Below are 12,009 nucleotides of genomic sequence, written 5' to 3' on the forward strand. Positions count from 1 at the left end.
AGCGAACGAAATGGAATTCGATGGGGAGCTATCAATATTAATGGGGCTTATGGAAGAAAGAAGGTAGAACTGGCTGAGTCATCAAAGAGGATGCATCTGGATGTGCTAGGAGTAAGTCATATTCGGGTAAGGGGAGATAATGAGGAAGAGATAGGAGATTATAAAGTGTACTTGACGGGTGTTAGAAAGGGAAGGGCAGAGTCTGGGGTAGGGCTCTTTATCAGGAATACCATTGCACGCAACATAGTTTCTGTTAGGCACGTAAATGAGCGAATGATGTGGGTAGATTTGTCAGTGGGAGGAATTAGGACAAGAATTGTGTCCATGTATTCACCATGTGAGGATGCAGATGAGGATGAAGTTGACAAGTTTTATGAAGCATTGAGTGACATTGTGGTCAGGGTGAACAGCAAGGATAGAATAGTGCTAATGGGCGATTTCAATGCGAGAGTTGGGAATAGAACTGAAGGATACGAAAGGGTGATTGGTAAATGTGGGGAAGATATGGAAGCTAATAGGAATGGGAAGCGTTTGCTGGACTTCTGTGCTAGTATGGGTTTAGCTGTTACGAATACATTCTTCAAGCATAAGGCTATTCACCGCTACACATGGGAGGCTAGGGGCACCAGATCCATAATAGACTATATCTTAACGGACTTTGAATTCAGGAAATCTGTTAGGAATGTACGAGTTTTTCGCGGATTTTTCGATGATACAGACCACTATCTGATCTGTAGTGAACTAAGTATCTCTAGGCCTAGGGTAGAGAAAGTGAAATCTGTCTGCAAACGAATAAGAGTAGAAAATCTCCAGGACGAGGAAATTAGACAGAAGTACATGGATATGATTAGTGAGAAGTTTCGAACAGTAGACAGTAAGCAGGTTCAGGATATAGAAAGTGAATGGGTGGCATACAGGGATGCTGTAGTAGAAACAGCAAGGGAATGCCTAGGAACAACTGTGTGTAAAGACGGGAAAAGGCGAACATCTTGGTGGAATGATGAAGTGAGAGCAGCCTGTAAATGTAAAAAGAAGGCTTATCAGAAATGGCTCCAAACAAGGGCTGAGGCAGACAGGGATTTGTATGTAGATGAAAGAAACAGAGCGAAACAAATAGTTGTTGAATCCAAAAAGAAGTCATGGGAAGATTTTGGTAACCTGGAAAGGCTAGGTCAAGCAGCAGGGAAACCTTTCTGGACAGTAATAAAGAATCTTAGGAAGGGAGGGAAAAAGGAAATGAACAGTGTTTTGAGTAATTCAGGTGAACTCATAATAGATCCCAGGGAATCACTGGAGAGGTGGAAGGAATATTTTGAACATCTTCTCAATGTAAAAGGAAATCATCATAGTGGTGTTGCAAACAGCCAAGCTCATGGGGAGGAGGAAAATGATGTTGGTGAAATTATGCTTGAGGAAGTGGAAAGGATAGTAAATAAACTCCATTGTCATAAGGCAGCAGGAATAGATGAAATTAGACCTGAAATGGTTAAGTATAGTGGGAAGGCAGGGATGAAATGGCTTCATAGAGTAGTAAAATTAGCGTGGAGTGTTGGTAAGGTACCTTCAGACTGGACAAAAGCAGTAATTGCACCTATCTATAAGCAAGGGAACAGGAAGGATTGCAACAACTATCGAGGTATCTCATTGATTAGTATACCAGGCAAAGTATTCACTGGCATCTTGGAAGGGAGGATGCGATCAGTCGTTGAGAGGAAGTTGGATGAAAACCAGTGTGGTTTCAGACCACAGAGAGGCTGTCAGGATCAGATTTTCAGTATGCCCCAGGTCATTGAAAAATGCTACGAGAGGAATAGGAAGTTGTGTTTATGTTTCGTAGATCTAGAGAAAGCATATGACAGGGTACCGAGGGAAAAGATGTTCGCCATACGGGGGGACTATGGAATTAAAGGTAGATTATTAAAATCAATCAAAGGCATTTATGTTGACAATTGGGCTTCAGTGAGAATTGATGGTAGAATGAGTTCTTGGTTCAGGGTACTTACAGGAGTTAGACAAGGCTGTAATCTTTCACCTTTGCTGTTCGTAGTTTACATGGATCATCTGCTGAAAGGTATAAAATAGCAGGGAGGGATTCAGTTAGGTGGAAATGTAGTAAGCAGTTTGGCCTATGCTGACGACTTGGTCTTAATGGCAGACTGTGCCGAAAGCCTGCAGTCTAATATCTTGGAACTTGAAAATAGGTGCAATGAGTATGGTATGAAAATTAGCCTCTCGAAGACTAAACTGATGTCAGTAGGTAAGAAACTCAACAGAATTGAATGTCAGATTGGTGATACAAAGTTAGAACAGGTCGATAATTTCAAGTATTTAGGTTGTGTGTTCTCCCAGGATGGTAATATAGTAAGTGAGATTGAATCAAGGTGTAGTAAAGCTAATGCAGTGAGCTCGCAGTTGCGATCAGCAGTATTCTGTAAGAAGGAAGTCAGCTCCCAGGCGAAACTATCTTTACATCGGTCTGTTTTCAGACCAACTTTGCTTTACGGGAGTGAAAGCTGGGTGGACTCAGGATATCTTATTCATAAGTTAGAAATAACAGACATGAAAGTAGCAAGAATGATTGCTGGTACAAACAGGTGGAAACAATGGCAGGAGGGTACTCGGAATGGGGAGATAAAGGCTAATTTAGGACTGAACTCGATGGATGAAGCTGTACGCATAAACCGGCTTCGGTGGTGGGGTCATGTGAGGCGAATGGAGGAGGATAGGTTACCTAGGAGAATAATGGACTCTGTTATGGAGGGTAAGAGAAGTAGAGGGAGGCCAAGACGACGATGGTTAGACTCGGTTTCTAACGATTTAAAGATAAGAGGTATAGAACTAAATGAAGCCACAACACTAGTTACAAATCGAGGATTGTGGCGACGTTTAGTAAATTCTCAGAGGCTTGCAGACTGAACGCTGAAAGGCATAACAGTCTATAATGATAATGTATGTATGTATGTATGTATAATAAATTTCTACAGGGTGAACCGAAATTCGTGTACTCGGGCGTCGCAGCGCGACTCCTCACATGCCAGCAATAAAAAAATGTCTCTCACAAAAGTTTGTCCTGCGAGTATACCTGGCAGAAAAAGGACGTTGAAGAGTGGCAATCTGGCAATACTGTAACCACATGTAGGGTAACTACCTCTGTCAGCACATATTAGTCGTGCTGTACAGTTGGTGCAGTGGATAAAGTTTTGGGTTAGCATGCAGGAGGTCGAGGGGTCGATCCTGCGTTGAGGTGTCTGTTTTTTATTTCGTAAATGTAGTACAGGTGGTGTGGTATCTGGCATCTTAATTGTAACGGTTACAATTTTATTTCAAGAAGTAAATTATATTTTGTAAAAATTAATGATTACAAGTAAAAATTACTAAGAATGTAATTGTTACAAGTAATTCAATTACTTCCCAAATCTGATCACAATATATAAAGCAAATAAAGAAGATAGAGAACATATGCACAGAACTGTCTTTATTGGTTCTCCACCACCATGGGCTGCTTGGTGTAGAGGATGGTGGGGAAGTCCCCGGTTCACCATGATATTCTGACAACATGGCCCGTAGAAGTGGGTTCGCTGATTAACTCGAGACCCATCACACAAGACGGCTCTGACATACTAACGCCAAGTCATTTCTTTAATGGCGAACGCTTTACAGTCTGTCCTACTGGTCCAGAGCTCAGCAAGAAGTCGGACAAAGGCGGAAGATACAAAATGATTTCCTACAGATATGGATGAAGGAGTATTAATATTTATTGAAGAACATTACAGGCTTTCGGCCCGAATACATATTCCCATTACCAAGAGAAAAAGATAAAAAATAGGAACTAAATCTACCATGTGGATGCAAAATAAAAATAAACTAAGTCTACAATGTGGACACTCACATGGGCAGATAGCCAGGCCACAAGCAAGTGCCACCCTTAAAACATAAAAATAAACTAAATCTACTATGTCTTTGACAATGATAATGAGACAAAGTCTCTCATAGTGCATTGGCGCTGCCGGTGGCTACAATTAGCCTACGCAGTGGCCTCCACGGTATGCATTGGCCAGCGTCTTGGTAGGTGTGCTAGGTACCAACTGATGAGCCCAGCCTAGCACATGGGGGTGAAACGCTGGCAACCAGGAGCGAGTTAGCTGGAAAATTTATAATGTCCAATAACGGACCATTTATATTCGTATTATAAATTACTCATTCGGAACAAATATTTCAGATTCCCTATGGGAATCAACATCTATATCAAAGTTTGGTTAAGCGGGGTTCTACTGTAATTGTGTTACTCAAATTTATTTTAAATGATATATGTGATAAATAATGACAATTTTTATGGTTTAATTTAAATATGATTTAAATCAAAAACTTTTTTTTTTAAATTGAAACCCAGGTTATAACTGACCTCACTGAGATATGCATTGATGTCTTGAAGATTCTCTCCTAGGAGTACAATGACGGGTTCAGGTTTTGAATTCCATTGCAGGGACTGAAAATCAAAAGGAAACTATTTTATTAATATGAATGAATACTTTTTTCCCTGTCACAGATGACCAACAACTAGGGACAGAGTATTTGTTTACTGTAATCTAAATTACTACATGAAGTTAGTTTTGAAAGTACTACAAAATACCAAAAATATTCCAATTTGTGAAATATTACAATTAATGTTTGATATATACAAGGGTTGGTTTTTAAGTTTTGGCAACAATTTTATTTATTAATACATACATGGTTCTAAGTTCCATAGGCCTTCGATATAGTCACCAGCGTTACGTAGATGTTCCCAGCATTGCTAAACCCGTCGGATCCCATTGGCACGGCGCAGTCTCTCAGTGGTACGAAGAGAGCGGTCATTGGCCTGTAAAACGTCTTCACTTGTACGGAAGCGCTTCCTGCGTAATGGCTCCTTCATCTTAAACGTTAGATCGAAGTCACAGGGGCTTAAATGTGGAAAGTATGGGGGTAATAGTGCACCCCCCAGCAATTGAACAATTCAGACATAACTCCTGCTGTGTGTGCCGTAGCATTGTCATACAAAACGATGGGGGGTTATACATGAAGTGTCGCCGTTTTCTTCTCAGAGCTGCTCGCATATTGTTTCGCAGATATGAACATTAGTACGCTGCATTAACGGCCTGCGTTAAGATCACATCCGATGGATCTCCCCATATCCGGACACAGTCTGTACATGTTCGTTGCTTACTGGTGGGCGACAAGATCGAGACATGTCCAACACGTGATCGCGTCCTTGGTGCGACCTCTAGCACACTGGATGTTTAACCAGCTTCTCTGTTCATGCTTGGAAAACATGGTGACTGTCCTTCGCAAGCGCTTGCTCACAACTGCTCATCTTCACCTGGCCACTGTAAACGAATGTGGAGGGGGAGGAGTGAGGTCATGTGCTCTGAGGTAGGAGACGCAGGTCAGCAAGTTTTGGTAAGAATAACAGAGCCAGGCACCTTGCATGGCTGTGTTGGAGCATGTTTGCCAAAACTTAAAAACCAACCTGTGTATGTTACATACCCAATACATATTATACAATCTTATTTACATATTTACATATGAAGTACATGTGAATGGACAAAGACAATGAACAGATTCCCTCCTCCCCCCCAGTCACAGATGACCATCAACCGTAGGAGTGAGCACCCGTCCATCGGAATCATTGCACTCGCACGCAGCTGGTGTTGTTAGTTTTAGGAAATACCAAACATATTCCTACTACATATGAATAAACGAAAACCGCAAACAGAGACACCCCCAGTCATGGATGACAACAAACTGCAAAGATCATTATCACATGCCATTGGTTTTGTTCGTTTTCAAAAATAAATAAAATAAAATAAATTTTAAAAAATAAATACCAAACTTATTTCAACTAAGAAACTGTCATAACACATGATTAAACTATAATTTACTGCTACAGTACATATTCTCTGACTGTTGTAAGTTAGACAATCTTATCCTTTTTAGGTATTTCCTGGATTGTAACTAAGTTACCTAGTCCAGGATACCTCTTCCTTTAACTACTGTATATGTAATTTTATCTGTTTTTGCCTTATTTACATTTATTTCCCCAAATTCCTCTGATAATAATATATAATTTTGCTGTTCTTCCTCCATTCTATGTTTAATAGTTTAACAAAGTGTGTAAAGTTCGGGTTCATATTCATATATTTTACCTATCTCTTTTCCATCTATATATTTCTCCCCAATATTTATCATTTCTTTACACTCCTTGAGCAGATGTGCCATTTCCTTGTGTGTATTACATAAAATACATTAATTTTCCTTATTTTTCTATTAAAGCTTAATTTTGTAAACTTCCTTCAGCTACCAAATTATTCCTCTCATTTCCCTTTTTGTTAAAATTTGCGTCGTTATTGTCATATTTTCACTTACTTTGTAAAATTCTATTAGCATTCTCTTGCCGTTACCTTTTATCCTTATTATTTGTCTTTCTGTATCTTTCACTCTTTGGACTACCTCCTTATGGAATCTCCTGTCATCCCTTGATGAATTTCTTTCCCAGTAACATCCTATCTTCTCAGAGAAGTCAAATGAAGTCAGTTGGTGCAGGAAATATTAGACTAGGAAATGAAGTCTTACAGGAAGTTACTTAGCTAGCAGAATAGCTAATGATGGCAGAAGTAAGGACATTATAAAATGCAGACAACACAAGCAAGGAGGACCATTCTTAAGAAATTTGCTCACTTTGAACATTGAATAAGAAAGATGTTTTTGAAGGCTTTCGTCTGTAGCAGAAGTGCTCGGCGGGGCACCTGTTGAGGCTAGCCCAGTACAGTCGGGCTGGCGTGACGTAAATGCGGGCAGCTTATAGTAGCAAGCATACGTCACAGGGAAGCGAGAGAGCGAACACACTTTTCAGGAAGGGAACGGTGAACATTTGATTGTGGTTATGAAGCTCTCCTCCACTACTGAGCGAAATGCTGAATGGGGTACAGTATTAAAAAAAAAAAAAATCTATAATTGCAAGAAAACTGATCTTTTCAATAAATTCCTGTTTGATTTATATTGCACTCAATGTAAACAGTCAGTTTTATTTTCTTATATTTATACGTTCAAAGAAAACTAACACGTTATAATTTTTGTTTTACAGTTTACAAAGGTACATGGTTTAAGCGTACAAGTTACGATCTACAATTCCTTGGATGGAAATGACAGTATTTCCATTTCTCAAAAAGTAAAATTCCTGTCATTCATTCAGCAGAAAAAGTAATGTATTTACGTAATTCAACAAGTTTACTGCCTGATTTCGAACAGCGATGTTTGAATTTTCCTCTTCTCTGAATTTGAAAATAGTATTTAAAACTAAGAAATAGATAAAAATAGATAGTGTGCAAAGGAAAGCAGCAAGATTTGTAACAGGGGATTTCAGGAGAAGGAGTAGTGTATCAGAAAGGTTAAGGGAACTTGGGTGGGAAACTTTAAGAGAAGGGAGAAAACTAGACTTATAGGATTATATAGAGCCTATACAGGAGAAGAAGCATGGGGAGATATCCGTGAGAGGCTTCAGTTGGAAAATAATTATATCCGCAGGACTGACCACAAATATAAAATTAGAAGGAATTTTAGCAGAAGCGACTGGGGTAAATTTTCATTCATTGGGAAGGGTGTGAAGGAGTGGAACAGTTTACCAGGGGTAGTGTTTGATCCTTTTCCAAAATCTGTACAGATATTCAAGAAGAGAATAAACAGCAACAGAGAAAATAAATGTTAGAGGGCATTCGACCAGTGCAGGTTAATGTAAATAAAAAATGTGTGTGAATAAATTAATTCCATCCCCTGGTCTAAGGAGTTTGGACAGCCAAAGTAGGGGACTGGCTGTAGGGGTGAAGTACAGTGGGGACTTCGAGGGCCCTAGGACCGCTACGGTAGCTGTGAAGGCCCTTCAGGAACTCTGAAAAGTGGTGCAAAAGGGGCTCTGGTTAAGACGCAGCAGGTCATTATGCTACTTAGGTTCCAGAATGGGTAAAAAAAAAAAAAAAAAGTAAATAAATGCAATGTAAATTTTAATCTTATTTGAGTTGTATACTATCATTTGAAGTAATTCCACATACTGTATATCAGTTGACTATATTGGTAAGTAGTACAGGAGATATTATAAGTAGAATTTTGTAAACAATATAAATTTATTAAAGATGTGCTGTGTGTTTAATAGAAAAAATTGTTAGTGTGAATTGTATAATATTTTATTATAGGAAAATTTTCTTCTCTTGTTGATTTAATATTTAGTGCTTGACAATAATGTATTTTATTGTACCATTTGCTACCGAGGTAGACACCTCATTTGCAAATAAAGAGATTTTGATTTGATTTTATCCGGCGTCCGATGATAATAGCTAGCCCCTGAATGGTGAGGGAGTTTCATCACGAGTGGAGGCATAGACACTGTATTTACTGTCCAAGATTAAAGAACAAATGTATATACCAAATAGATATAGAGTAAGTCTTCAGATAAATAACCTAACTGATATTTCCAGTAAGCATGATTGGATTGTTGGTGAGTTTATCAGATAATTTAAACCGAAGCAACCACAAGTCACAGCTTATCTACCTTAACTATATTATATTAGAAATATTTCTAAAGCACTCTTAAAATTTAATAGTGAAAATTTTAATTTATTACGTACATTACAAAACTATTTGAGGTTGTAGGCCTAACTCTTTATTTTATCCAGTCGAAATATGTAAACTGCAATGAACATTAATAACTTATTTCTTACGACGTGATTTGAAAATGACGTGGTTTTCTGCTCTTTCATTCGTTATTTTCTGCCTCCATTTTAAATTCAGATATCGCCGCAGTGATCAAGAGTTACTGGGAGAACTTCGCCCAGCCTTCATGGCTTGTGACGTAACCACAACATTTGTGGTCGAATAGCATACACTGCGCTCATCGTCTGCCAGTCTGCCCAGTGTGAGCAACTCTGGTCTGGACCGTGGCATTGCATGAAAGTGAAACAGACAATAACTAGCTCAAAAAGAAACATAGAGGTTTTTGAAATATGGTGTTACAGGAGCATGCTGAAGATGAGATGCGTAGATCGAATTACAAATGAAGTGATACTGAATCAAACTGATTAGAGGAGACTGGTTTGGCAAAATTCAAGAAGAAATATAATGATAGGACACATCGTAAGTCATCCAGGACTTGTTCAGTTGGTCTATGAGGGAAGTGTAGGTGATAACGAGTGGAAGGGTTATACCAAGGTATGAATACGACAAACAGATTAGCGTAGATGTAGGATGTAGTAGTTAGGTAGAAATGAAAAGGTTAGCACAGGATAGGCTGGCATGGGGGCTGCATCAAACCAGTCCATGAACTGATGACCATAACAACAACAACAACAACACACTGAAGCCATGTTCTGGTCATATTAACTCACCGCCCTCAGTTCTGGTAGCCTGTCGCGTACCGGCATGGTGCTGACTTGATCGATCCAAGGCGTGAACTGGACTGATATGGGCAAGTCACCATTATCTCTGTGTCTGATAAGAGAGGCTCATCAATAACAAGTGAAAGGGAATTGTGTTATCTAATTGATTAAACAATCCTGGCTGGATAAGAGGTTGATAACATCAAGAGAATGAACTGAATTTTTAAATTTTGGTTGCATGTTGTCTCTTCTTCTTATAAAGGAGGGACTTTTGGTTCATTTACAAGACCTGTAAAGCATTATACTGTAGCAGTATTTATACTAATAAATGGAAGTCAAAATCTAGTCCCATACAGGTCAAAACAAAAATGAGAATAGGTGGTCTGGCTCCTTTTGCTGAGGGCCCCTGGTTTAGTTCCTGGCCAGATCAGGGATTTTAATGGCATTTGGTCATTCATTCACTTATTTATTTACTGGGCATGCTGTTGGGGGCACTCAGCTGTGAGCTTGCATCTGGGAGATAGTGGGTTCAAACCCCACTGTTGGCAGCCCTGAAGATGGTTTTTCATGGCTTCCGATTTTCACACCAGGCAAAAGCTGGGGCTGTACCTTAATTAAAACCATGGCCACTTCTTTTCCTATCCCATCGCCATCATAAGACCTATCTGTGTCGGTGCAACTTAAACAACTTTTTTAAAAATGTATTTATTATATTTTCATTTATTTAGGAACAACCACCTGCATTTACAGGCTGCCATTAAAGAAAAGTTCTGTTACAGAAAGGAAACTCTAAATTATAAAGGAGATATGGTCATCATCATCATCATCATCCTAAACCATCTCCAGTTTCCTGGGTGTGGTATATGAGCCTCCTCCATCTCATCCTGTCCTTGTACCATTCTTCCTTCACCAACTTGTCCCAATCATGCATGACCTCAGTAGTACCTCGTTCTTAACTAAATCTATCCATTTCCTTTGTGGCCTTCCCACGGGTCATCTTCCTTCTACTTTTCTGTCAAATTCCTTCCTTGCAGTTCTGTTTACTGGCATCCTCTTCATGTGACCAAACCACTTCAGTCTTGATATCTGAATCTTGTTGAGGAGAGAATCATCTATTCCTACTTTTCTAATTTTCTCATTCCTAATCTTGTCCTTCCTGGTTTTCTGGATCATAGTGCGTAGGAATTTCATTTCAGCTGCCTGAAGTTTGGAATTATGTCTATTGGTCAGTGTTATGGTTTCGAGACTGTATGTAAGAATTGGTGTATAATAGGACTTGTACAATGTCATTTTTGTTTTCATGGGTATTTGCTCATCCCACAGCAGGTGTCTTACCTGGTGGTAAAATTGTGTTGCCTTATTGATTCAATTGTTCACCTCATGTTTTGCTAGGTTGTCATTTGATAAAACGCTACCCAAGTATTTGAAAACTGGAACGTTGCCCAGTTAAGCTTCATTTAACATGACTATTGGTTCTGCTCCTTCCCCATACACTTTCATCACCACCGTCTTCGTCTTGCTGATGTTTAAACCATATTTCTTAAACTCCTCACTCCAGCTTTGCATTCTCTCTCCCAATTCCTCTTCTAATTCATTCCAGATTGCAACATCATCTGCAAATGGTAAACAGTATAATTAGTGCAGCATTTCAGTGCTGTAGATATGATGTGTCAAGATCTTGATGGAGCGTTGGAGGATGAGAGGCACTGTTTATTTAGCTTCCATAGACTGCACAATTACATATTATGAAATATGCCTAGAGTAAAGGATTTGTCAAATCATTTGTTTAAATTAACAATAATCTATGTACAGTGATGAACACTTTGTAAATAAACAAATACCTTGACATGATATAGGCTTTTGGGCTTATGCTGTGTCAAGAAAATAAGGTGAAATTCTTTAAGTTTCGCAGAGAACTCTGCTCTGCGTCATCAGAAGAAAATCTTGACTGTCCACAAGAAAGGGTTCTTAAACAATGACATTTTGAAATTACAGATGTTAAAATAGAAGTGGAAATGGTACGTTCATCATCACCAGAAGGCTCCCCGGACGGGGGCACAGTGCTAGCGTTCGAAGCGGAAGCTGACCGAACCATCAGAATCAGTCTAACACGGTCACATAACATGTGTACGTAACATATGACATTGACAGAAGCCTGGAATGAAACATCTGGTGATGAGAAACGTACAGAGTTGGAAAACACCAAGACGAAATAACAATAGTGAAGGGACAGGGAAGGGAACTACCTACGTAAATCGTCAATGGCTGGCAACCAGGTATTACTTAATTGATAGCCGGTCCCTGTTGAAATTGTTAGGATTCCTAAGTATTTCAACAGCTTCCCATATAATCCTGGACCTGTAGTGTCTAGTGTGAGTAAGAGCTTAAGCATCTTGAAACATGACATCATGACCCGACGATAGAGCGTGCTCAGCTATTGCTGATTTGTCTAGCTGGTTGAGACAAATATTGTGTTCATGTTCCTTGATACAAGTACCAATGGACCGGCATGTTTGGCCAATGTACACCATACTGCAAGTACAAGGAATTTTGTATACTCCCAGGTCTTCCCAACCCAAAATTTGCCACATTTTTGGAACACTAGTCT

General features: G+C 39.3%; 1 protein-coding gene across 3 annotated transcripts in view; it reads right to left on the reverse strand.

The window, feature by feature from the left end:
• The window catches only part of LOC136885115 (syntaxin-1A), a 52,904-nt gene that overhangs the window by 35,785 nt on the left and 5,110 nt on the right, over positions 1–12,009 (reverse strand). For 2 of the 3 annotated variants that reach the window (XM_067157572.2, XM_067157571.2), the window contains exons 1-2: positions 9,411–9,466; positions 4,403–4,486 (exon numbers count right to left, since the gene is read on the reverse strand). Coding sequence is in view for 2 of the 3 variants with exons in the window: in XM_067157571.2 (XP_067013672.1) it covers positions 4,403–4,486; positions 9,411–9,446 (120 nt within the window). In the remaining variant the exon portion in view is untranslated. Of the gene's footprint in view, positions 1–4,402; positions 4,487–9,410; positions 9,467–12,009 lie in introns of those variants that run through there. The other variant, XM_067157570.2, reaches the window with a different exon arrangement.

This window comes from Anabrus simplex, chromosome 13 (assembly GCF_040414725.1).
Source record: "Anabrus simplex isolate iqAnaSimp1 chromosome 13, ASM4041472v1, whole genome shotgun sequence".
NCBI lineage: Eukaryota > Metazoa > Arthropoda > Insecta > Orthoptera > Tettigoniidae > Anabrus > Anabrus simplex.